General features: G+C 42.4%; 3 protein-coding genes across 3 annotated transcripts in view; 2 read left to right on the top strand and 1 right to left on the bottom strand.

Moving 5' to 3' along the window:
* The first annotated feature begins 605 nt into the window (after nt 1-605).
* On the top strand, nt 606-15,493 carry si:dkey-174m14.3 (uncharacterized protein LOC563117 homolog). Its single transcript, XM_040125717.1, has 6 exons — nt 606-708; nt 3,155-3,316; nt 6,934-7,000; nt 9,352-9,459; nt 10,369-10,449; nt 13,188-15,493. Exons 1-6 carry the CDS (start codon nt 611-613, stop codon nt 14,598-14,600), a joined length of 1,929 nt encoding a protein of 642 aa, XP_039981651.1. The 5' UTR covers nt 606-610; the 3' UTR covers nt 14,601-15,493.
* Nucleotides 15,494-17,810: 2,317 nt separating this feature from the next.
* rdh14b (retinol dehydrogenase 14b) lies at nt 17,811-20,555 on the bottom strand. The gene is made up of 2 exons (XM_040126019.1): nt 19,936-20,555; nt 17,811-18,706 (listed from the first exon to the last, which is right to left on the bottom strand). The coding sequence occupies exons 1-2, from the start codon at nt 20,287-20,289 to the stop codon at nt 18,089-18,091; spliced, it is 972 nt and encodes a 323-aa protein (XP_039981953.1). The 5' UTR covers nt 20,290-20,555; the 3' UTR covers nt 17,811-18,088.
* A 1,754-nt stretch (nt 20,556-22,309) lies between these two features.
* Nucleotides 22,310-25,978, top strand: part of LOC120789427 (interleukin-6 receptor subunit beta-like) — a 24,508-nt gene continuing 20,839 nt past the window's right edge. Inside the window, exon 1 of the mRNA XM_040126141.1 lies at nt 22,310-22,709. Within this exon, the coding sequence (XP_039982075.1) occupies nt 22,655-22,709 (55 nt within the window). The 5' untranslated portion in view covers nt 22,310-22,654. The remainder of the gene's footprint in view (nt 22,710-25,978) is intronic.

Raw genomic sequence — 25,978 nt, 5'->3', positions numbered from 1 at the left:
CCGATGGATTTATCCACATATGATTGTTGAACTTTGCTGCATAGCCGAACGAAGCCCTTGCTCTTTAAGTCTGCAGGACTGAGACCAAAGCTTGACATTTACCCCTGATGTCTAAGATACTTCCATTTTCACTTCCACTGTAGGAAACAGCACAGTGTGAGATCGCGAGCAAGAAAGGACACCAAGAAACAATAAAAATAGCCTGGAAACTACATCAGCAGGTTTTTTAAAAGTGTTTAATTGTGCATTTTCAGCTTTGGAGAGCTTCTAACTTTCAAAATAGTGTGTTACTCTGAATTTAGTTCAGAGTTTAATGCTGTTTCAGCTTTTCTTTTCCTGCCAAGGACGAAACTGTGGGGAATTTTGCCATTAAAATGACTATCATTGCAAGATTTTGGCAGCATCAGTCCAGAATTTTTAATATCGACTTTGTCCTTCACACAGGTTCCTTGGCTGAACCGTAGTTACTAATTGCCAACCTGTCTGTTTGCTTTGTTTGGCAGGGTCAACACAGGTAGAACACTCAGTAACTCTGCAGGCCAGACTTAGCTGGTCTCCTTTGGGAAACTAACACACATGCCGGCTCCCTGTGGTCAACCCCTATAAACACATGAGAGGGAAGGAACACAGACAAACCATGAAAAAGATATACATTGGCAAAACCGCCTTAAAAGTCCCCCGAAATGGCGGCAAACATCCGAAAAAGAGGTAAGAGTGAATCTCTCAGACGCCATCTTTCCATCAGTCCTCGTTTTTATCTGTTTGTCCGTTCATCCGCCCACGACGTGTCCCCTCTCGCCGTCCAGTGGTGCTAAAGCAGCCTCATCCCGCCTCTCTCCGAGCACCAGGAGTCATGCCGCCCCGTCATCCCATCTCACCGGATTGAAAGCACTCATTACGTCTGACTCAGCTCCTGTTCACAGAGGAGGTCGCTAATGGGGGATTTTTTCATCCCCGGAGCTACTTCACGTAAACTCATCCTCCATCAAACAACAAACACCTGTATTCCCCTGCCAATACCTGCCAATCAAAGAGAGGCAGAAGGTGAGGAGGTGGGGGCTGCCGGATAATGCAGCACTGAAATGCCATCCAGTCAGTGGAGACATTCATTGAATCACTCTGTAGGCAGGTATTTCTTACTCACCGGTTTGCCTGTGGATGCTGCAGCTCTCTACCTAAACTGTGGTAAATGCCTAAAAAATAAACAACATTCCAGGTCCGCTGGGAAATTGTAACTTCTGGTTTCGCTTTTCAAACACGCTCAAATACAAATTGTATTTACCTTATTTTGAAAAGCAACCTCCTGCCGTTGTACAAATGATGACTGTCCTCTCTCATTAGCAAAGGTGGAAGCATCCCGGTGTTGTCATTGTACAGTACACGTACGAGTGAATCTTTTACGCACGATCTTCAGACTGAACGGACTGTAATGAATAACCATTGTCAGGAGGGTTGTGCCTATGAAGCCTCTGACACTGAAACCAAAAATTGTGCTTCACGGCCCGTTTCCTTACCAGCAATCCACTTTATTTTCCGTTAACCATGAAGGTCATCTTTCACAAACTGTAACCAAGTGAAATTAGTTCCCCAAACTTAATCATACACTGTGCTCTGAGTCATTTTCAGAACACAAGCGATTAAAACAAATGGCCCAATTTGTCATCTTTGCAGGAGGACTTGCTGCCAAAAAAAGTTGTTTTGGACTGCCCATCCAAATTTAAATCTACCAGTGAGATGTTTGCCTCTGGAGCAGCTCCGATTCTGAGAAATGTATCTTTCTGCGGCACATATTTGCTGCATCTTTACCATATGAATCAATCAGTTAATATTTTCAGTGGTCATACACCTGAAGGTGTTTACCAGACCGGTACTTACATTACCTACAGAGTCAAGAGAAAACAAAAGGAAAGCAAGCCAGCACATGATACTGTATACATACGTGTCAAACCCATTATATACCATTGGGTATTGTGTGTGTTTGGCGTGTCTGTGAATCACTTCATATCAGCGATTTCTTATTTGTATTTTTTTTGTGACTGTCCAAAATTAATAATCCAGCTAAAGTGATTTATAAGACAAAAATTTCGACTAAAATTTCGACATAATTACAGAGAAATGGCTAAACTCGTAATATTTAGTCTGAACAGGCATAGTTCTGAATGGACTGACCCAGTCTACTTTTCATTCCACTGGTTGCGCAAATATTATCATGCATTTTAATGAGCTGGAAACTGGATGATACGTCCACTTAGTGACCTGGAAATTGCACTGAAACGAACCTTTCCCTGATTCTTTTTCCATCTTTCTCAGCCCCCACCCATATGCATCTGTAATCTTGTTAAAAGACAGAAAAAACGAGACAAAAAGAGGAAGTGAAAAGAGCAACGTGACCACATCTCCATCCACTCTTTGCTATCAGTTATCCGGCTGCAGATAGAGTCATTACCCTCCTTCCTCCCTCTGTCCGTCAATACAGGGTCCATTAAGCCCAGCCGTGCACACTCAGATCCATCACAGCAACGGACATTTCCTCTTTTCCCACTCACACTTGCCCTTTTATTAGATTGAAGCCCAGGTAATGCACATACTAAAAATAGTCATCATTGTGCTGTCTCCCTGAATTACATGTGGGGGGTATCGCTGCTCCGTAAATCTGAGCCTTCACAGTCTATTCATATGATGTATTAGAGTTCATATGATCATATTTCATCACGGATTACACCATCCATTTTTTTTCTCCGGGACCAATCTCACTGATGATTGGGTTTCTGTGATGTGCTGCAGAGCTTTAATGCTGGAAGAAAAAAAAAAAGAAAAAAAAGAAGAAAGATCTGATGCTGAAAGATCCAATGACTCAAACAGCTCTGTATTCTTGCCTTAATTAGAGGCCTGTGTTTTGGTCTCATGTTTTCTTTATACAAAGCACTTTTGCACACAACTTTTTCTGCTATATCACCCTCTCATGATGTTCTCATCACCACTGCATGGCCATTCAGGGGCTTTTTAAAAAGATATGTAGACCCTTATAAGTCCATTTAGATAAGAATATGCCCAAGTTACAAACTCGTTTTCCTCACCCATACAGTACGCCCTGAACACAATCATCTTCTGTGTGTGCGTTTTTGTGTTTTTGTGCGTGTGTGTGTCTGCGCAGTTCATTGCTGGAGCAGAAGGAGGACTTACGGAAGAGGCTTTCCTACACAACACACAAGCTGGAGCTGCTGCAGAGCGAGTTCGACTCCACACGGCAGTACCTGGAGACGGAGCTGCGCCGGGCGCAGGAGGAGCTGGACAAGTTTACTGATAAACTGCGCAGGTTGGCCTGAATTCTGTACAACACTGATGATCAGTGGTGGAAGAAGTATTTAGATCCTTTACTTGTGTAAATGTAGCAATACCACGATGTGAAAATACTCACTCTACAGAAAGAAATGGTCCCCGTGACTGACATCATATAATAATGACATTATTAGAGTGTTAATACTGATCAGCACTTGTAGTTGTTGAGTTGGAGCAGGTTTTAACTACTTTATATATTGAATCACTGGTAGTTTAATTAAACATTTCCCAAGGGCCCCCCTCCAAAGGGTCACAAGATAAATCTGAGGGGTTGTGTGATAATTAATGGGGTATAAAGAAGACAAAACAAGGTTCTGCTACACAAATCTGTATTCTTGATTTGGACCTTTCTCTAATCTTTTCTTTACGACTTCGAGCCATGAATATTTATTTAAAAGAAACAATCTAAGAAGTTGAGAGACACTAGTGGAGCTACTAACAACTCACAGGGCATTTGGAAGGTGACAAGGGGTCCAAACTGGACACTGCTTTTTTTTTTTTGAAGGGTCCCAAAAGCCAAAAGGGTTGGGAACCACTGGTACCATCATAATCTTTAAAAATACATTTATTTTAATGAAACATCTTGATCTGAAATGTAACTCCTAACTACAGCTGACAAAAAAATGTAGTGGAGTTAAAGTATAATGTAACATAAAACGGAGATACGCTAGTAAAGTACCTCAAAAGTACAGTACTTGAGTAAATGTGTTCAGTTACTTTCCACCACTGCTCAGGATATTTTATGTTAGTCAAGTAAAGCAGGTAAAGAAAGTGGTTCCACACAAGGTGAGAGGTTTAAGGAACTGGGTCTGTTTGAAGGTTTTGAAGAACTTTTAGTCCCAGGAACGTTTTTTCATGGAACTAAATGGTTCCTTCAGGGTCGTTGGTTGCACGTGTTTCCACCACAGTCTAAAGACCCAGGAAGGTTAGGCAAAATTAGCCTGCTGACATATGAAAAAACAGGCGGCTACAACAAGCTGTTCAACCCCAGTCCAGCAGGTGGCGGTAATTCAGAAGACTATACAACAACGACGACGCCAAATAACGGAACAGACAGGCAGCATTTGTGCGACACTGCAACAACAGTAAACACGGAGGAGAGTCAAACGCTGCTGTTGATCGTGATTTGATGCCTTGCAAATGGTACTATTGAGTCTGCGTCTGCGACTCCATGTTAATGTGCTGAAGGGCAATGAAAAATCTATATACAGCTACAGATTAGATAAAATGCTGGGGTACTCGACCCATCAGGAATGTTCAGCGCAGCAAGCCCCACCCCAAAGGTTACTTGTACTTTTGGAAAGTACTACCCCTCGAGCAGGGACTTTTTTGGGGGGCGTAAAAAAATTTCCCCAGAATTTAATTTGGACCCTGGTCCCTGTGGTAGAAACGCAATGAGTCCCTCCCAAGGTTCGTAGTTCCTGGAAAAGTTCCACGGAGACTGACTTTGTTATTGTAAGAGAAACCTGATAACAGCAGGGGAAACATGGACAGACGACATAATAACACACATGAATACATGCAAAGAGCATCAAAAACAAATCATAAACATCTTTCTTTTTTCTTTTTTTTTTTTTAAAAAAAGGCCCATATTTATCAGGAAAAATGATCCAGTGGGATGGGACATTCAAGTTTTAAACCCTGTTTTTCACTCCATTTATATGGTGCAAAGTGCTGAACTGAACTCTCCAAATTCAGTATTTACCTATGAGTATCTAAGGTTTTTTTATTTTTTATTTGATTTGATTTAAAAGTGAGAAGAGATTAAATATACTGCGGAGGTTTTAGGAGGAGACAGTGTGTAATTCTGTCTCTTTTTGTTAATGAGCACCAGCTGATGTTTTTTTGTTTTTTTTTAACATAGTATGAGATTTATCACCTCGAATGAAGTGCAAGGCAGAGTGATGAACTGCAGCAAGTTGTTTATTGAGTAGCGTTTCATCACAGGATATCAAACACAGACAGGGTGGTTTAGCCGTCATCTAAAGAGAAACATGCAACATAAAACATTACTATTGTTTTATCCAGCCCATTTCTCTAGTATCTGAGTTCTGTTTCAGTACCATTACTGTAAGTGTATGAATGGCAAGAAGAAGGACTATGGATCCTTGGAATTGTGGGTTCCTGTGGGTTGAACACATGTTGTCTTGTCAGCATTCGGTACAAGCTTAAGAGATTTCTGAAAAAATGTCAACCCTGACATGACTTGAGTTGGAGCAAAGCCAAATACATTTAAGACCAAGTTGTCTGCATAAAAAATTAGTATCGTACATCTGCGTTGGCATAACAAAAAGTAAAGTAAATTGATTTATATTCGAAACAATAATGGACGTAGAATGGCACCTTGTGGTGCATCTTTAGTAATTACGAGGGATGATCATTTGTTTTCGTCCTAAGTAAAATCATTCAGTCGATGACGGTGATTTATTAGGTTAATGCAATGATCATTGGTATCAAAAGCCTGATAGTGCAGTTCAGTGCAATTTCAAATCTGGAGAATGTATAACATAAATTTGACCCGCTGGACTTCTTCAACAAAATGTTGCAAAGTGGTTTTCTCAGCCACTCGCGCCTACCAATGAGATCCTCTCTCTCATACCAGTTGCATGGGACAGTGGTTCCCAACTTGTTTGGCTTGTGATCCCTTAATATTAATCAACGCCTGTGGCGCCCCGGTAAGCTCTGCTCTCTCTCCCCACATTACGTTTGCATCTGCTCACTGCTTGCTATCAAATACAGGCTCGCATCTGACCCCTTATCAGAGGTTATGGCCTGAGAGTGGAGACGAATTGCTAGCTCTTCAATCGAGGATTATTCTCTCCTCATGCATTGTTTCATTTGAAGGATTTTTTGGGGAGGCTGAAGTAGCGAAGCAAGATGAAGAGAAAAAAAAAACAGAAACGTGACTAAGACTCTAGCATGCTAACGTTTGCTAATTAGCATTAAACACAAAGTCTGGCCGAGGATGATCAGAATGTCATTAGCTCTGATCATAAACCAAAGCGTTGGACAAATTGAAATTTTGAGCTGATGACGGCGCAAGAGGAGAAGTTAAGGGATTACAAAAGCTATTACAATTTTTAAATCACTGGGGACGATGAATGTACCAAATTCAACCATCCAACAGCTGCTGAGACCTTCCTCTCAAAACCACAAATGTAAACCTATGATGGCGCTATAGAAAAAAGTCAGGGGATCGCCAGTGTCTTTCGGACTCATCCTCTGGGGAGCATGGGTATCTGTACAAAATTTCATGGCAGACCGTGTGATAGAGAGTGAGTGATTCACATTACTGGGAATTGTCGCCAAAAACCTTGCCCTGTACAGTTTGTCTCAGCCTTCCGGATCACAAATAATGGAACAAAACATTAACTAAATCATCGTATCAGTAGAATGAGGTCAGTGAGGTGTGAGAAACGACTCTCACAAGTGCTACAAACTGGAACCATACCATACTCCGACTCGTATCCTGCTGAGCATTCTGATTCACTGATTTTCAGTTTGGAGAGGTCTCCGGCTGCTACACTCTATGTATGTGCACGCACAAACTATTATCTGCAAGTGAGCAATGTCGCTTATTGTGTTATTGTTCAGGATACAAAGCAGCTACTCAGCACTGCAGAGGATCAACCAAGATCTGGAGGAAAAGATCCATAGAAGCGTAAGTGTTTAAGCCTCCTGTGTGTGTGTGTGTGTGTGTGTGTGTGTGTGTGTGTGTGTGTGTGTGTGTGTGTGTGTGTGTGTGTGTGTGAGAGACTGTATTCGGTCATATGAATTCCCGTGCCTGCTGTAAAGCATGTAAGCAGGTTGTGCGGTTTAGAGATGGTACAGAACACTGGGGGAGCCAATTTGAATATGAATGCCCTGCTGTTGGTCCCACTGACGTTAATTATGGCTTATTACAATTGGCTGTCCTCCTTCCAGTGGCAGAGTGATAGCAAACCCATTGTTCCTCGATGCAGCGTGCCTCACTTCGTTTGTCAGACACGGCTCTTGCCGGGGGAAAAGACGCAGCTAATGGCCCGCCTGAGAACATTGTATGACCATCAGGTGTCTTCGCCGTTGAGCAGACGGCTGGAAGCGCACAAGATAATAATCACAACGGTTGTCGTCACAATGTGAGATACCCGGTACAGATAATAAGGAGCTGAAGGTCACGCGGCTTTTTGTGAGAAAAAAAACGCTGATCTTTAAAATAAAGGCCAACGGCTTTTTTTTTATTTTCTCGGGAAGCGTCCTCATCAGCTGTTATTGAGTCGTCTCACGTATCTCCTCCTCAAGGGTGAGAAAGGTGCTGAGTAAGTCTCCCTGCAATCGTAAAGCCTGTTTACTCCAGAGGTGCCACAAACCCACCTGACCCCTTGGCCCCGCTCAACTACAGGGACTGTAATTACAAGAAAGATAAACACAGTGATGTTCTTGTGTCTGTGCTCCTACACACACACACACACACACACACACACACACACACACACACACACACACACAGCCACAGTTCTCCAAGGAAGGAAAGTCTGAAGAGACAAGGCACAACTCCTGCGTACAAGAAAAAAAATGTCTGGCACAGCTGCCATGTGCAGTGCAGACCGGGAGTATTTGGACTGTTACGCATTTTTTTTTGTTCTTCAGGCTCTGTGTTTCAGCGCATTCGATTTGAAATAAGATAACGGACACTACACCGCGGAGCCAGGTTTTAGCTTTGATTCGACACACGGCTGCCCAAGAAACATTTAGTAGCCAAGAGAAAATCTGCTCCTGTGGAGTGCTTAGTTTACTGACGTCATGCTTCCTTGGTTACCCAAAGCAGCCCAAGAACTTCAGCTACAGGATCTCTTGCTCCCACTTTAACACTAACAGTGCGTTTGGTTGCGTTGTGTATCTTTATCGTATCCATCCATCCTGTATTTCGGAGCCAGGATCTTACGCACCCTGCGTCAGACAGCAGCCACATTTTTCATTGTAAAAACTCTGAAAACAGCGGACTGCTCTTTAAAGCTCTCATATCGATGAGGTTCGGACATAGAGAAAAACCTTAATTGTGTATGACTGAATTAATTTATTATTTTTCAAAACAGGTTACATTGTAATATTCAGAATTCTCACCACAAATTGTTCCTGATGTACAGTATAACGAAAGAGGGTCTGCTGATGTTTGGTACAAACCTTAATTACGTCTGAAGAGAAAACACTTAACAGTGTAGAGCTGTATGTACGGAAGCCCTAAGGGCAAGTGAATTTGTTTGTTCATAGTGTTTGTTTTTGTAATACTCATTTCGGACACAAGAGGTTAAAGTTCACCACTACCCCAGTCTAAATAGGACTAAAAGCTTTCATGTTTTCTTCCGGGAGATTTTTAGTTTATCCTTGAACTCTAAAGAGCAGGTACATATATTGTGTGTTAGCAAGCTAAGTAACGCTACTGCTATGTATCTCTTTTGGCTAGAAACACACACACACACACACACACACACAGACAAACACACACACAATTCATTTGCCTCTCAGGGCTTGTTTTTGCAGATGGAAAAAACTTAGAAAAACTATGCTGGCAAAAACAAATTAAAAAAACAAATTAAAAAAATTAACTTGCCTGTCGTGGCTTCCGTACTTATGTGAAGCAGACTTTAACTAAAAATTAAAAAAAAATCTCTGTGTATAATGTCACGCCCAGATGTATCGCTATTAGCTGACGAAACAGCTTTAATGGTCTCCTGGGGTCCATTTCATGTTTTACTGTCCATTATATGATGATTTAAGGACTGCAGTTTGTAGTAAAACGTCCCACACGTCTGATGAGTTCCCCTGGATGAATTTTCATAAAATACTTGAGTTGTGCTTTTCTGAAGGGAACCCTTTTTTGTGGCAAGTTTTATTTGTCGGGCAGGACAGGAACGTTCTTGTGAATAGTAAAAACTGTGCATGTTCTGATGATTGTTTTTTTAAACTGAAAGCTTTAATGGGGTCCGCTCTCCATGCCCGTTGTTTCTAAAACCCCTCTCTGGTCGTCGTCAGTCCCAGCACCACGACGATGAGAAGCGGGCTTTGAGCAGAGAGATCATCGTTCTCAACAACCACCTGATGGAGGCCAAGCTCACCATCGAGAAGCTGCGAGAGGACAATGTAAGAAGGACTGATGTTTCCTCTCACCTTTAACCCTCTCTTATCTCTTCATACTTTCATCTCTGTGAAACCAATCCATACATATTAATTCTGTCTTTTTTAACGTCTATGGCAGTGGATTGCTGCGCTGTAACAAACACTGTACAATCTACTTTAATTCTCATTATAATCAGAATTTTTTTTCCCCTCATTATAAGAAGATACTTTCATATTGTTTTGTATTGCATTTTTTTTTTAAATAATGACAAACTGTACAGGTTTTGTTGTTTCCTCATGGTGGGCAGCAATATGTTGTCCTACCTTACTACTCTAATACTACATAGTAAAGATGTATATAATATATATGTATACCACAGTTTCTCTTTTCTAATCTTCAGCCAACACAACAAGACAGTATTCACCCAACTTCACATTCTCTGGGTTCACAGCCGACTCGTGACTTTACTGCTGCATGCTTTACTCTATTAATGTAACATAAATGGTAAACTCAAGTAATTAATACAACCCGGATATGTAGTGTGTACAGTAAATGAGGTTTTACAGAGAGTAAAATAGAAATTATCCTCTTGGCTATGGCTCATTTTTTTAAGGATTGGCTTAGTTGGTCGCAGCAAAAATGATCAAACATTGTCAATTAAAGACACTTTTGCTGTCATTGCTCTTGCTACACAAAAGCAACAAAAAGGACTATCGCAGTGGAAGCTATGGATGGTGAGCAGATGATGTTTTGCAGCTATTAACAGTCAGATTCAGTTTCGCATTTGTGAAGAGGCAGAGTAAGTTTTCGTGGGTAGAGGTAAAGTGATATCTACTCAGCAGAGACCAGAAAAATAGTCCGCAACGGCATTTTTCCGACATTCATCCCTGGCTGGTATCTCTTCTAACTGCGGCCATGTTGTGCCTCCACAGGATCTGTACAGAAAGGACTGTAACCTGGCTGCTCAGCTTCTCCAGTGCAACAAGTCTCTTTACAGAGCCCAGCTCTCTGAGGTGAGCCTCGCCCTGACTTTTACATGTCATTTAGTCTTGTATTCAGACTCACATTTTCTTTTTCAGTTGAATCCACTGCACCTGGACTTTTCTATCTCATTTGTTTCACCAGTTTCTATGATTTTATTCAGGTTTCAGTCTAATCCATAACAGTTTATGTAGAATTCATTTCAATTCTTACTTCGCAAAGCTCACATCCAACCAAGGCTAAGACCCATAAGAGGTTCAGGCGTTTTGCCCTCACATTTGACGTTAACCCATAAAATTATATATAAGAAAAAAAACAATATTTTTTTAATACACTGGAAGCCAGGTGAGAGGGAAATACTTGGTACGATAGCTGTGATTTTTGGGGAAGAGGAGATGTGGGTGAAGTGTTTCTAGAGCAGCACAAGTCTGAATTTTCAGTTCATGACATGAGACGGGCAGGAAAATTGCTGTCTCGACTATAACTGAAAGTCATCTTGCCCTTTGCGAGGCAGAAGGGATAAGAGACGAGACTTTCTGGACTAATGGCTACTGTAGGTCACTGCGGGAAGGGCAGAGATTGGAGAATTAAAGCTGTTTTTCGGCTAAATACCCCTCTCCTGAGAGAAGTGAAAGAGGCAAGTTTTCAAAGTTGGTAGCCAATATTAGAGAGTTTAACAAAGTTACATTCTGCACATATAATTATTCACATTATAAATACAGTAATTCTTTGAAATCCATAAATGCTATGGTCATTGAAGAATGAAAAATCTTTGCCATTTTAGATTTTGATTTATACTTTGTAATCCCCATGAAAGTATAGTTACTTTACACTGAAAATAAAAAGTGAAATTGTTTCTGCTTAATTATATTTACTCAAACTCCTGAGATCATTTCTAACATTTAGTGATGTTTTTTTTTTATCGAAAACATTGCGTTCACAAAAAGGAAATATTCAACACTTACTTTTTTAAGATTAAAGGCTACACAGCTTTTTAAATCTTTTGCTCTTTTTCATTAATCTCTCCCTTTAACCAAGCGAACAATTTAATTAACCAAAGTTATGTGTTTCAAAGAAGAGAAATATCATATTAAAAGTAACAAAAGTACGAATCTTGTGTTTGCACCCATCTCTGAGCCAGGAGTCTAAAGTGAACCAGGGCTCGTAAGCCTTTTTCCTCCTTTCACTCATTATGCAGCCATTTCAAAGTGTAATTACACTGGACCGGGTTCCGAAATCGTGTAATTGTTTGACAATGATCAAGCAAGGAGCAGCACAGAAAACCACCTCATGGCAAATTGTGCACAAAAGTGAGGGACAGCGAACTGTACAGGAAGCTAAAACTACAGTATGAGAGAAAATGTAAAGAGAGAGTGCACCACAGCGTCCTCATGCTGTCCTGCTTTTGCTTGTGAAAAGAGACGCATGTGGGTATTGATGACCATTTTAACACCAGGCCAGCTTGGCGCCACTTTCCACTGCATCAGCCCTGGGCCTCGTGCCTCGCCCATGTGACACGAGTAGATTTTAAAGCTGGCAAGTGTCTGTGAGGCTAAAGAATGCCTCCCCACATTTCACCCATATAGCTGAAAGGAAATATCAATTCAAAACTGCATTTGGTTACATAAGGCACAAGAACTATCCCCCTGCACGTACACTGCACACACAAACACATACACGCCCCAGCTGCGCACAGCGTAGGATCTGTTATGGAGTGAGAAACTGTTCCGCAGGCTGACTGCCAAACGCGATGGGGGTCAGAGGCTATACATGCCTCACTGTATGTCCACCGGTCTGCTGTTTGTGTGGGCGGAAGCTGATCGAAAGCATATTGATGAATGGTGCTGCAGCATTTTGAGGAGTGCAGTGGCTCTTCAGTGCCTACGGAAGTGCTTTAGTCATTTGTTTTGCTAAAAAAAAAAAAAAAAAAAAACAAGCACAGAAAGGGTATGAAATGATTGGGCTCGGATTTCTGAATGCCACATAATAGCTAATTGTGATCTTGTTCAAAACAGGCCCAGATGAAAAATGTGTGGACAGTAATTAAGGTGCATTTAGTTTGGTCCAAGTTGTAAAAAAACTGTGCTGATAAAAAGTATTTTCATGTTCTTTGTGGCGTTTGTCTTTTCTCTGTCTACAAAGTTATAATTAGCCATCCTCTCATTGTCAATTAGGGACAACTGACTGGATTCCTGTTGATGATGTGCTGCAGTTGGCTTAATGCTTGTTGCTATGGAGAGGCAAAGATAGTGGATGGAGGCTTTGTTTTTATTGAGAAATGCTCAGAATAGAACAGTGTCTTTCTTTTCCAAGGAAGGGGGCTAAATTCGACTTCATTTTCACATTTATTATTCTCTGTTGTTTGGGCTCTTGTCACTGAAAATGACACTTTGATTTTTTTACCGAATTCACAAACACGCATAGGTGTTTGTTGTGGTGACACGCTCGGAAATCACCCACTGTACTATGTGAAATACTGACACGCACACTTCAGTGCTGAGGGACCAAACAAAGCATGCGACATAATACAGACAGTGCCAGGCATTCAGGGCCAATTTCTCAACGGGTCACATGCCGCCGTGACCCACGTCTACAAACCGACCAATCAGAATACCACATAAAATGAGGAAAAATACATCGGCCAGCGTGACATTTCGTACTACTAACGATTTGCACTGAATAGAATGAGGTGCTAATTTCACGGCATTTCTACAGCAACACTTTAAACGCAGGTATTTTCTTTCCCTTCTCTTTTCTCCAACACTTTTAGCTGCCTGCTGATTTTCAGGAGCGACTGACCATGCACATGGAGGAGTCTCCTCTCTGTCACACCTACCCCGACACTGTCCCGGCCTCTCTCATCGCCAAAGTGCTCGAGAAGCCAGACGAGGCCTGCAGCAGCAGCCAGGCCTCCCGCTCCCCGAGCCCTCAGACCCAGGAACACGCTTTTATTTTGGAGAGCCTGGCCCCAGGAGAGCGCCTGGGGCTCCGCGCGGCCTACAAGTCGGACCTGTACAGCAGTGACACGGCCCTGTACTGCCCCGATGACCGGCACCGTGAGCGGAGGCCCAGCATGGATCTCCACGGTCAGCGGAAGCTGCTGTATGGGCCTCAAAACTCCACCGACAGCAACCCCGAGGAGGGATCAGTCGGGGTGAGGACCAGCTTCTCCCAGGAGCACTTTGCTAAGTTCCCCGCCACTCTGGGTGCAGGCTCCAGCTCCTACTCCAGCTTCAGTGGCGGGGGATCTGAGGACAAAGGCAACGGCCCAACCAGCAGCGTAGCTTCCTCCCCTCGCCATCATTCCCTCTACATGGACTGGAGAGATGCAGGGGACTATGAGAGAAAGAGTGACTCATCCTGGGAGAGGGACAGTCCAAGATGCTTTGCCAACGCTCATCCTTTCCAGCAGACGGAGCTGAGCCACCACCAGAACGGCAGCTCGCCCGTCTACAGCCGCACCATGTCATCCTGTTTCAGTGAGCCCTATGAGCCGCTCCCTCCCTCTTCATCCCCGAGCGTTGCCTACGGAGACAGTCGTCGAGGCAGCACATTAGCCCCCGAGGAGGAGGAGCTGATTGGTCGATGGAGACAACTTAGCGTGGAGGACTTAAGTGCCCACACCTACCGCAGCCCGGGCCGGGCTTCACCTTACAGCTTCTCCGAGCAGCACTTCTCTGTGCGGCCTGCTAAGATTCGACTCGGCCCGCTCTACAGCAGCTTCCAGGAGGGGGCTGACTATTACCATCATGGAGTGGGTGTCATGGACCCAGTGTGGGTGGCCACGAGCCCCAGCCCTGAATGCAGCCCGGGGCTGCGGCAGGCCCACAGCCAAGCGCACCTCTACCGAGCCGAGGACAGCCAAGGGTCGGAGCACAGCCTCTACCACTCAGGGAGCTCCAAAGACAGGGAGGGCAATGTGGCAGCCGGTGGCCAGAGCACGGATTATGTAGACCCCAGCCCCAACAGCTCCACCGAGTCTCTCAACCAGAGGTCCTTGGAGATGGCTGCGGAGCTGCAGCACTATCAAGCTGAAATGCACAGCTTGCCCGCACAGGCGAGCCAGTCGCCACCGCCGGCCCCACCCCCTCCACCTCCGTACAACCAAAAATTTGGCTCCCTGGGACTTTCCAGGAAAGACAGTCTGACCAAGGCCCAGCTTTATGGAACACTTCTGAACTGAAGGATTTTCCAATCAGGTTTATTCTTTGGTAGGATGTTAGACGCAAGGCCCTGGTGTGTCCAGCTCCACCTACTGTTAGCACCACCATTTTGATAGAAAATGGTTTGATGGAAGCCAGGGGCCAAATAATTCAGTACCATGAACATGTAACTATTGCTGATTATTTACAAGCTTTGATTCAATGGCAGTGGATGGCAACAGTTTACAATACATTTGTCCAGAGCCAGTAAGTCCTGTTAAGAGTTGGATGTGGGGCAACAGGAGAAGCGGAGTTCAAGTGGCCCTTAAATTTGTAACAATGTCTATGTATTTAAATTACAATTGTATGAATATATACTTGTAACTACAAATTGAGTGATATATTTTGTATGTGGCTGTTAGCAAGAAATACTGTACATCCAAAACAATCAAACAAAATGCCGATATTCTTGATAAACCTGGAACTTGTACATAAATTAAAAACTGCCAAGCCTATATTTGAAAACTCAGAAAGTGACATTAAGTGAGACATGATGCGCAAATAAGCTGCGTATGGATTAGTTTGTCAATATTTTTACAGAGGTCGCCCTGTGAGGATTTAAATGTGAATGTTAAACATAAGGGGACGTGAAAAAAACAAATTAATCACTCAAACGAGCAAGAAACATACGTTTTGTTTTTCTTCTGTTGATTGAATTTGAAAGTATTGATGGGTGTGTTATATTGTTATTGATGGAACGTTTTGAGATCTGTCTTAGCAGTCAGTATTACTTTATTTTAACTCTTCTATATCCCACGGAGAGGTTTTCCTGCCCCCCCCTTCTACCTCAGATTTGGATGCCCACACCCCATTAAGCCACTGTATCCTTGTTTCTTTGACTACGATGCATGTTTATATATTTTGGTTGTTTTGTTCGCCTAATAAAGCACAAATTACACATATAGGCCCCCAGTCTTCCTTCCGTGTCCACATGCAGCCGTGTGGGGATCTGAAATGTGAGTGCATGAACGAGACATCATGTTTCAGTGTCGCTCTGCTTTAAAGTCGCTTATGATCAGCCGCTGTTTTTAAATTAATTGCATCTCCGCTGATCCGCAGTGTTAAGTCGAGTGGCTGAACTGAGAGGGAGACCCTTTCGCCGTTCAAACTCACATCGCTGCAGCCATGTGGTGCGTGCCTGCTGAGTCACTATGGAAGCCCTGCTTCATCCCTGTTGTGAATTTAAAAATAGGTTAGCAGAGAAGGATTTTTGCCAAGATCGGTAGACAGAGGAAGTTTATTTGCGTTTCCCAGAGAGTCATCAAGAAAATAGCGGGGAATGAGGAAATGAATCCTATGCTGTGAGTTTGTGTGATATCTGACACACTAAATAACAGCATACATCTGTCTCGATATGTTAAAAGTGTAATGCTGGTACCAAACAGACAGGGGCTGGACAAAATAACAAGAAAACCTTACAACATAAAGCAGCTCAAAAATATCCCTGCAACAAATACTAGTGAGAAGCTTTTAATGTTATTTTAGATCTGTTAGTTCTACTTTTTTTGGCCAATGTACTGTACTGAGGCGAAGGGCTGACACGATTGGCGGATTAATTGATTGGTCAGAAAATGAATCAGCAGCTATTTTGATTATCGGTTGATCCTCTAAGACATTTCACAAGGAAAATGCCAGTCTCTTAAATTTGAGAACTTGCTGCTTTTCTCTGTTTTAAACTGATTAGCTTTGAGATTTGGATATAATAAGCCATTTGATGACCTTTTGCATGATTTTTCAGTGTTTTCTGACAAATTGTAGGCTAAGCAGTTAGTCGAATAATCAAAAAAAGAGCCCTGCTGATGTGTGTTTTTTTTTTATTAAGTTAGGTCTAAAATCATTAGTTGATTAGCAGAAATATTATTGGCAACTATTTTTCAGGCAAAAATGCCAAAAATTCCCTAGTTTCAGCTTCTCAAATGTGATAATTTTGTAATAATTTATGGCAAATTATTAAAATGTTCTTATATATTGTTGTGTCCGATAAACAGTCCAAAACCCAAAGATATTACGTTTCCTTTAAGAGATCACAAAGGAAATCTGAAAATATTCAGACTTGAGAAACTGAAATCAGAAAACGTAGGCAGTTTTGTCTCGAGGAATGACTCAAAAAGATGAATAGAATATCAAAATAGTTGTAGATTTTTTTTTCTGTTGATCAATTTATCCAATAATGGCCCAATCATTACAACTCTCAAAACAAGGCATGTAAAGATTTCTCACTTGGCCTTGGGAAATTGCGATTTTCCCCTATCTTCTGACATTTATATTGATCCAACATGAAAATAATCAGTGGGTTAATTATTAATTAAAATAACTGTCAGTTGCAGGCTTGTATGGAGTCCACGCTATGTGCTCAGCGTTCTTCGCAAACAGCGGTTTTATTAGAATATATAGGACATTCAGTCATTTCTTGTATTTAATCTTGTGTATCTGAATTTCACATTGTAATTATTGCTACATCTCCTTTCACTCCTCTCCTACCTGCTGGGGTAAGAGGGGGATCTATACGCGAGACTGAATCCATCCACAGGAGGGAGCCACGGTGCCGCAGCATCTCATGGATCTGCGTCGTCGGCCTGATCGTTCCGGCTCCTCCAGACACAGCAGAGAGTGTTTACGCTTCAGTCGCATCAAGAGAGGGGAAACTACATTAACAATGTGACCGTTCAAGCTCGGCTTTGCTGAGTGCTACGAGGACGCGGGATCGCTCCCTTTGATGAGGATGTGTGTGAGTCTTGATCACTGGCATAAGAACAAAGTGCCATCTAGGTTTTGTGTTCATAACCTCAGACCAGCCAGACACCAGCGTGTTTTGGGAATTACTTTAGTGTCTCTTAGCACTGAAAAACTTCCATATTTGCTGTATTTTGATTTGAAAATATTAAGTATGAATGCGAAATCAACAATTAAAGATGCACTCCATCAATTTACACATTAAAGTCCATTCATTTATCATGAGGAGTTCAACCTAGCCTGTAAACAGTTGTCTAATGTGTTCTGTGGCTCTGGAAGGAGCTTTCCAAAGTATAACTGATGGTGTCATCCCCAGCCTAATGGAAATACAATTTTAAATCCTTGGAGTATCCCTCTAAGTGTTGTATGTGTGCTCATGTTTAGCCGCACATTGTCAGTGTCTCTCTAGGAAGTCATAAAGTAAGTCACAAATTCATGTGGACTCTTTTAGTGGAGCATTGATTTTACTGGGACTTTTTTAATATATTTTTTAATTTTATACAATCTCCGATCAACTCTCTGCAATGTAATCTCAGCACATTTGCTCACAGAGACTTAATTGACACACTTCACTGGCACAATATTTCAGTCAATTATCGATTTGACCCCGACGGTGGCCATTGGTCTTTTCACAAGCCATCTCTCACCGTAAAGTCTGTGGGGCCGCTAGGGATGGATTATCTTGTCCAAGAACACATAAGTCCCCTGAAATACCGTCCAGAGAACAGGATTCTGCTTAGTTGGTTAGTCCAACCATCCTGCTACTTATGTCCCACAGTTTCTTGGCTGCCTGTTCATCTGTAGCTTTGGCCATTAGTTCCTCCTCCTCACAGTTAGCGAAACACTTCCCCGACACTCCTTCCACCTCTGGGGAGCAGGCCAGATAGAGAGGAGTCTGGGCCCCCTCCAGTGGACTCTTGAAAAAGATCAGCGAGGCGAGGTAGAGCAGTGGCTTTGCCAGGAGAGGGATTTGAACATGCCTGCCTAGTCTGGTCCTCACGATGCCCGGGGTGAGAGCATTGACTGTGACCCCCGTGCCCTCCAGCTGTCGAGCCAGTTCAAGTGTAAACAGCAGGTTGGCCAGCTTGCTCTGACTGTAGCAGAAGGCCTTGTTGTAGTTACTTTCACTGTTCAGGTCATCAAAGTTGATGCGGCCATACTTGTAAAGCTTTGAGGAAACCACAACGATGCGGCTCGGAGCCGAAGACTTCAGGAGGTCCAGCAGGAGGTGAGTGAGGAGGAAGTGACCCAGGTGGTTCACACCGAGCTGCATCTCAAACCCATCCTCTGTCTTCATGTAGGGACACTGGTAAACGCCTGCATTGTTGATGAGCACGTCAATCTTAGACTCCTCCTAATGGGTCAGAGACATTTAAACCATTTAAAACTTAACAACAGACTCCAGTAAGGAATAAAGTTTTAGTGATTTTTAAAATTGCTTGTGGCTTTATATCAGAAACAGCCTAAATCGTGATCTGTCTAATTAGCCACTTGAAAAAAACAATACACAAGTGATGCCAGCACTGTCAATGTGTTTTAAACATACACAGCCTTGACTGGCACACCTGACTGGCAGACCTTTACACCCTGAGACACCCAGTGGTTTTACGAGGTAAATGTTGGCTGATGGCAAAGAAACAGCAAGCTGCCGTTACTATGAGGAAAGCAATATTTTCCGGAAATATTCCTAGATTAAAAAAAAGCAAACAAAAAAAAAACATCAGTACTCTTTCAGCACTGTGGCTTACACTAGCAAAAAATGGATCTGGAAATTTGAAGGAACTCTGATTCCAGGCCCGCTGTACAGCATGTTAAAACAGCTGGCATCATTTGTGAGACAAATCAAAAAGTCCTATTACAAAAAAGAGCCACAGTGAGTAAAGAGTCCGTTAAACGATTCCAATTTCCTGTTATTACTAGGTTCCTAGTATTTACAGGATTTATTAAGAGATTACTACAATAGAGGGTGCTCAAAAAACATGTATGTATGTGACATAATGTAGATGCTAGTACAGCAAGTATGCAATAGTATGGAATAATATGCTTTAATAGTTACAAATTTTCTTGAGGGAATTGATCAGCAAATATTTTGATGATTGATTAATAATTTCAAAAATTTTCTAAAGCAAACAGGACAAATATTAGATGGTTCCAGATTGTAAGAATTTGCTGCTTTTGTTGGTCTTAAAATATAGTGAGCTGAAAGATTTGGACAAAACAATACATTTTAAGGACATTACATTGGGCTTTAGGAAATTGTGAGTGACATTTTCCACTGTTTTCTGTTTTAAATACGAAACGATGAATTGATTAATCAAGTGAGTAACTGGCAGACTTATCAAAGATGAAATTAATAGTTAGTTACAGCCAGTTACACATTTTGAGTTTTGTAATCTGGTAACCGTGGGTTAAGGGGCAGTGCTGAAGTACCTGTGGCGACTCGCCTGTGTGTTGGATAAGACAACGGCTGGAATGAACCAGACACCAGTCATTTCAAAAGCCAAAGTACACCGGAGCTAGTAAATAAGCTGCCCATTCAGCTGGGGAAAAATGTGTCCCAACTTCCTCGCCATCACAACTCACCGCACGAATTTCCTCACAAAATCTTCGAACTGACCCAAGAGAAGCGAGATCCAGGTGTTTGAGGACCAGCTCCCCCTGCCCTGGTCCCGCTCGTTTCTTGATCTCCTGCGCTGCCTCCTCGGCGCTCCGCTGGTCCCGACAGGCCATGATGACCCGGGCTTGGAGCTTCAGCAGCTCCCCGGCCAGGGCCTTCCCTATCCCGCTGTTAGCCCCGGTAACGATGACCGTCTTCCCCCGCATAGTGTCGGCTGGATACCGGAGCAGCTTCGCGGCTTTCTGCCCGGGGTACAAACGGCGCATGAGGAACAGGACCCCGCCGCCGACAACAGCGGCAATTAGCACCGCAGTGGACATTAAAGAGGGTACAAGGTACAGGTCAGCAGGGACAAGTGCATTGGATCGGTGGTACGGTGTATTACGTGACCAAGTTACAAAATTACCCCGGAACTAATTACCACACAAAGTTGTCAGCGTAACCAGCAGCGTTACACTTTATATTGTGGGTGTTTTATTTTATGACCATTTTTTTTTTTAAAACGAACATACAACTTTAATTGACTGACTTTAAGCAGACAGCTCAACTGACAAACAGTCCAACGGTCGCGAAGCAGCACAGTGGCTAATACTAGCAAGCTAGCCATGTTAGCGACTTTTCGGATACTCTCAAACTACTTCCGGTGTATTTTCGTAACCGAACCATATTACACAATTTACTAAATTTATCACTACACACGTTTAAAAAGGTTTCTGCGCATAGAAGATATTATACATGGTTTTATTTTCGAAGGGGTAGGATATCGGGGCTGTTCGGCTGAGTACAAATAGCCACTCCTTATGAAGCTGATAGATAATATTAGAGTGATTATTATTATTTTTTTTTTTTATATTGACCGCAGAACCAGTCTCTTTGTAAGTTGTATGCATCAACCGCTAGGTGGCGATATATAACTACAAAGGTGACAACGGGCAACGAGGTAAGTCCAATATGCCAAAGAGAGGCCTGTATCAGTAGATCTTCCGTGGCACAGGTGGAAATGCCGCTGAATCCGATGTTGGAAGTGAATAACTTCGATTCATGTCACGTATTTAAGTTAAAGTCAAACTTGTCAGTTTCAAGTATCTAGCTATCTATCTAGGTATCCCTTTTTTCGTGACGATCTTGCCCACTCCAACAATATAATCGCCTACTCACCCTTGTGTGTCGTTTGGTTGCACACAGGGCGAGTCATACCGGTATATCAGTACCGGCTATTTTGAGCATTTGCAGTAAGGCGGGGTGCAAAGCCCCGGGGTGAAACCGCTCTCGGGATGAGGTGAGGGTTTTTTTTGTTTGTTTGTTTTTTTTTAATATTTATATTTCAGTATCATCGGATGCCTTGCTAGGCCACCCGATTTGAAGGCACGCCAATCAGTGCAGCGATTCCCTCCATTAACACAGAGGGGGTCACCGACGCCCTCGTGTCGTTACCGTCCCCCGGTCAAGGTGGAATGGAGACGGTAAACTGAGACCGAGGGTGGAGCCCACGAAGACTGGCGCTGAGCCACTGGCTGGCTGATCAGGATCCTAATAACTGATAAATGGCTGGAAACGGATTTTCCCCTACAGCCCGTATATTGTTGCATAGATTAACCCAGAGCCCGCAGTTGACTCAATGGGTTTGGGGGCCTCTTGGCATGAGTGTGGCAACTAACTACCATTTTTCATTATCAGTTAATTCTGGCGATTATTTCCTAGATTAATCGTTTGGTCTGTATAACGTGTGAAAATATTGAAAAAAAAATACCTGTTGTAATTTCCAATAAAGTTTTAAAGTTCATATACTCCGTTTCCTACTGCATATGACAATGAAAAGTATGAAATGTTCACAATTAAGCTGAAACCAAACAACGTTTGCCATTTTTGCTTAAAAATGGCCTAAAACAATTATTCGATGTAAAAAAAAAAAAAGTTGCCGGTTAAGTTTCTAATCGATTAATAAAATACCCCTTGCATCTCTAGTTGTGTCAGCACAACACAGCCAGAACTACTGTACTTTTCTGGAATGGCCGAGTGGTGGATTCGCTCTTTTTGCTTGTGCAGAATATCACTGGCATTTCTATGATTTTCCAATGATTAAGTCATCTGCGATGCGACATAACGGTCGGGCGGGTGGCTATCTTCTGCCGTAGGATGCCGCCAAACGGCAGCCGCCTGCCGAAACGCACTCGGCAGAGCCAGCCGTGAGGTATTCGCCAGTATCCACGGCACCGGCATTTATCGGTTTCGGGGCGGGACAGGCTGCACTCCTCGCGGCGCAGCGCAGCTCAGCTGGGCCCGGAGCCCGCGGACTCTCAAAGTGCCCCGGGCAGTCGGGACTTTCTCTCCGCGGAGCCCCGCGCGCGAACCATAGCTCTGCTCGTACCTCGCTGCGGGTCTCGGCAGACGCGTACGGTCAGAGTCTTGGACGCGGTCGACAAGTTACTTCACTTCCTCTTAACTCGCTGCGTCTCCAGTTGGCCAATAACTCCCGTTTATTTCAGGGTTCGTTTTAGTTCCCGTTACTCAGTGGCAGAGACACAGAGTCGGTGGGGAAATGCGGTGCAGTGTAGGGCACAATCTGCCATTACAGCAGCGCGAATGCGATTTTAATATTTGCGTTTAACGCGTCGGGGTATCCCCACTGCTCTAAATGAACCTTAAAGGGCGATTTCTTAGAGCTCTGGTGATCGGAGGGAAGAAATGTTTGCTTTTCTAGTCACAATTATTCTGGCTGTAATCCCCCCCATTTGTAAAGGTAAGTAATACTTTTATATTTGATATTTCTCGTTGTGGGTAAAGTATGATGTTAAAAATCCAGAGGTCCTGGCGGGCCAACTGCAGTTGCTGTTTTGGGAAATGCTCGTTTCGTTTTAGTTTCATAACACAATGTTCACTGTGTTCCAGTACTTAAAAATGTCTTTAAAAAAAGCCACAGTACTTAATGTCCCAGGTGATATTCAAGAAGATATCATTCAGAATAACAAAAAACTGCAGATTTTAAGTTTTTTGAGAAATATTTGCAAAGATTTCAAATATTATAGCATTTCTTGTTCTCATGTAAACACAGTATTTATTGTTTTAGGCGTCTAAAAACTATTACCAGATACGAACATTGACTAGTTAAGTCCTCTTTGATATTCGTTCTACTGGTTGTGCTGTGACTTTCACAAAGCACTTATAAAACTTATTTTTGTATCGCCGTTGGAAGAGCGTAGGGAAACATCTTGCCGACAGATTACCCACCTGAATAAGCAGTATGGCAATCCTACTAAATGCTGGACTACAACCTTTGCTGCAGGGGTTTTCACAAGTAACTTTCATCCAAAGAAAAACCTCTCAGACCTGAAGTTACTGTATCAGTTGAAGACCAGTTTACTGGGCTAAAAGCTTTACTCAGCATCTGCTCAGCCGTGTGTCTAAGAAGCCCACTCCAACTAGTAAATTATAGTCAAAAGACAAATGGAAGATTGAGGTTGTAGTGGGATGGTAGTAGTTTTAAATCCACTTTGTCCATGTTAAAGTGTTGTTCTTTATGATTGTAGGAAGGTTTCACCTGTTTGTGAGTTGGTTTTTGGGGATCAACTACACATGAACCAAAACAAAAGCCTCAGCAGTTAACTCTAGTACGATGATCACACATGCTGGACAGTGTTCACTAGTTGCAAACATCGCTCTTCCTTTTTAATCCTGACCAATGCTCATTCATTGTGAGATAAACTTAGTAAACCACAAAGTACTAAGCGCAAAACTGCATTGGTCATATCAAAGCTTGTTCACTCTGTGTACCTGTAACATGCCTTGAAACACAGGTCCTAATCTATTTAGGGGTAGAGACAGTAGAAAACAATGGGGAAAAGCCATAGAGGAGGACTGTGTATGCAAACACACACATGCGAGTACACTGTTAATGTTTCAGACAAAATATTTCCACCTGCAATTTGGCCAAATGATACTTGTGAGGTGGCTTGGTCTGCAGTTGCCTAGAGAGTTAGACTCACAGCATATTGGGATCAGATTCAGCTGAAGACATTTTTATCTGTGGTGCAATTCTGTGTTGAGTTCTTGGCAGGCTAATGAATTGGGCCTTGGACGGGGACAAGAGTAATGCACCATTTTAAAAAGATTCATTACATTCAGCTGTAAGTAGTTAAGTATCTCTAATGAGTCACAGAGCTAGGGTTTTCTGGAAAAAAAAAAATTCAACAATGTTTGGAAAGACAGCTTTTTTATCTACACTTATTACTGTTGTGAAAGTATTTGTAGAATCATCCAAGTCTCCTTTGGTTAACTGGATGAAAAAATATTCCTCTGTTTTTTGCATGATTTAAAAAAAAACTCTGTTTTCCAGTCCAAACAAAAATGGAATCTGGAAATTACATACAGGGGTTTCAGAGAGTATTCAGACTCGTTCACTTTTTGCAACTTTATTGTGTTGTAGATTTAATTTTAAGTAGGTGAAATTGGCATTTTTGCCCATCAAGCTACCCTCAGTAATCCATAATGACAAAGTGGAAACCGCCTGCTGTTTGCTTTAATTATCCTTGAGATATGTGTACAACTTGATTGGAGTCCAATTGTAGCGAATCAAGTAGAGGGGACATAGTTTAGAAAGGCACACACCTGTGTATCTAAGTCCCACGACTCACACTGCATGTGAGGACAAAAAGTCATCGAATCCAAGGAACGCTCTGTAGCCCCCTGTGATAAAATTATCAATCAGGCCTTTATGGTAGAGCGTCTAGACAGAAACCACTTTGAGTAAAAGCCATGTAACAACCCACTTGGAGTTTGCCAATCATTTAAAGGACTCTGAGAGCACGAGGAAAAAGATTCTCTGGTTTGATGAGACAAATACTGAACTCTTTGGACAGAATTCCAAACACTATGTCTGGTGAACACCAGGCGCCGCTCATCACCCTGAATGCTGGAGTGGCTTTGTGACAAGTCTCTGACAAGTCCCTGATAGGTGGCTCAGCCAAAACCCAGACTTAAACCCGACATCAAATCTGTGGAGAGAGCTGAAGATGGCAATTCACAGATGCTTCCCATCCAGTCTGATGGAGTTTGACAGGATCTGCAATGGACCAAAATTAGGAGTGTCACAGCCAAGGGTCTGAATAGTTTTGGAAATGTGAGATGTCAGCTTTTGATTTTTAATAAATCAGCAAAAAATTTCTAAAAACATGTTTTCAATTTGTAATTATGGGTTATTCAGTGTATATTCATGTGCAAAAATGTCAATTTTATCCATACATAATTAAATCTTCAAGATAGTAAAGTTTGCAAAAAGTGAAGGGGCCATCAAGCTTTATGAGACCACGGTATCTCCTTGAACATTTTGTACGAAGTGAACCGGACTTATATAATTGTCTATATTGATATTCCTTTCTATTATATTTTCAAACAGAATAACGCAGTAACACTTTTCTTGTGTAGTCAACAGCAAAAAGAGCAGAGATATTTCATAATAGCAAATACAGTCACAATTTGAGAAACAAATTAAAAATCTTTCTTTTTTTACTTTTTTTTAAACAACCGCCTAGATTTTTCTAAGTTCCTCTGGAATTTGCATCCAGAAGGTTTGATGCTAAGCTCTATGACGGGAATGTAAAGTTGTGGTAGCTAGTGTGTCTCCTGTGTAGTGTAAGAGTGGGTGTCGTTTGGGGCCTGTATTCCTGTTCTGATGGAAACATGAGAAAGCTCTCATGCTGTCAGAGCTATAATAAAATCTCTTGTGGTACTAATGTACTTTTAATGAAACTGTACTCTTCCTGTAGCTGCTTCAGATGGAAAGCTTTCCACCTGCATCCGTTTGTGAAGCAGCAACAGGAACAATAACTCTTTGTTTGATTAAAAATTTGCCAACAAGTAGATTTGGACTTTTTTTTTTTTTTTTTTTTTTTTTTTTGCCACTTTATTGTTGGAAGATCAGTTTCTGAAACCATGAGGATAATTGACAGACATTTGAGCTGAGTTTGAGTGCCTGTGAGGAAGATAACATCAGTACATCACCATAGCCATTCT

This window comes from Xiphias gladius, chromosome 4 (genome assembly GCF_016859285.1).
Source record: "Xiphias gladius isolate SHS-SW01 ecotype Sanya breed wild chromosome 4, ASM1685928v1, whole genome shotgun sequence".
NCBI lineage: Eukaryota > Metazoa > Chordata > Actinopteri > Istiophoriformes > Xiphiidae > Xiphias > Xiphias gladius.
The sequence above is the reverse complement of the archived record's forward strand: the minus strand, read 5'-3'. Positions and strand labels throughout refer to the sequence as shown.

Excerpts from the sequence above, each read along its gene's own strand:
- si:dkey-174m14.3 (XM_040125717.1), top strand. The coding sequence starts at position 611 with ATGAGAGGGAAGGAACACAGACAAACCATGAAAAAGATATACATTGGC. Across the intron at positions 709-3,154 it reads GGCAAACATCCGAAAAAGAG|TTCATTGCTGGAGCAGAAGG; the intron begins GTAAGAGTGAAT and ends GTGTCTGCGCAG. Across the intron at positions 9,460-10,368 it reads AGAAGCTGCGAGAGGACAAT|GATCTGTACAGAAAGGACTG; the intron begins GTAAGAAGGACT and ends GTGCCTCCACAG.
- rdh14b (XM_040126019.1), bottom strand. The coding sequence starts at position 20,289 with ATGTCCACTGCGGTGCTAATTGCCGCTGTTGTCGGCGGCGGGGTCCTG. Across the intron at positions 18,707-19,935 it reads TTTGTGAGGAAATTCGTGCG|GAGGAGTCTAAGATTGACGT; the intron begins GTGAGTTGTGAT and ends CTGACCCATTAG.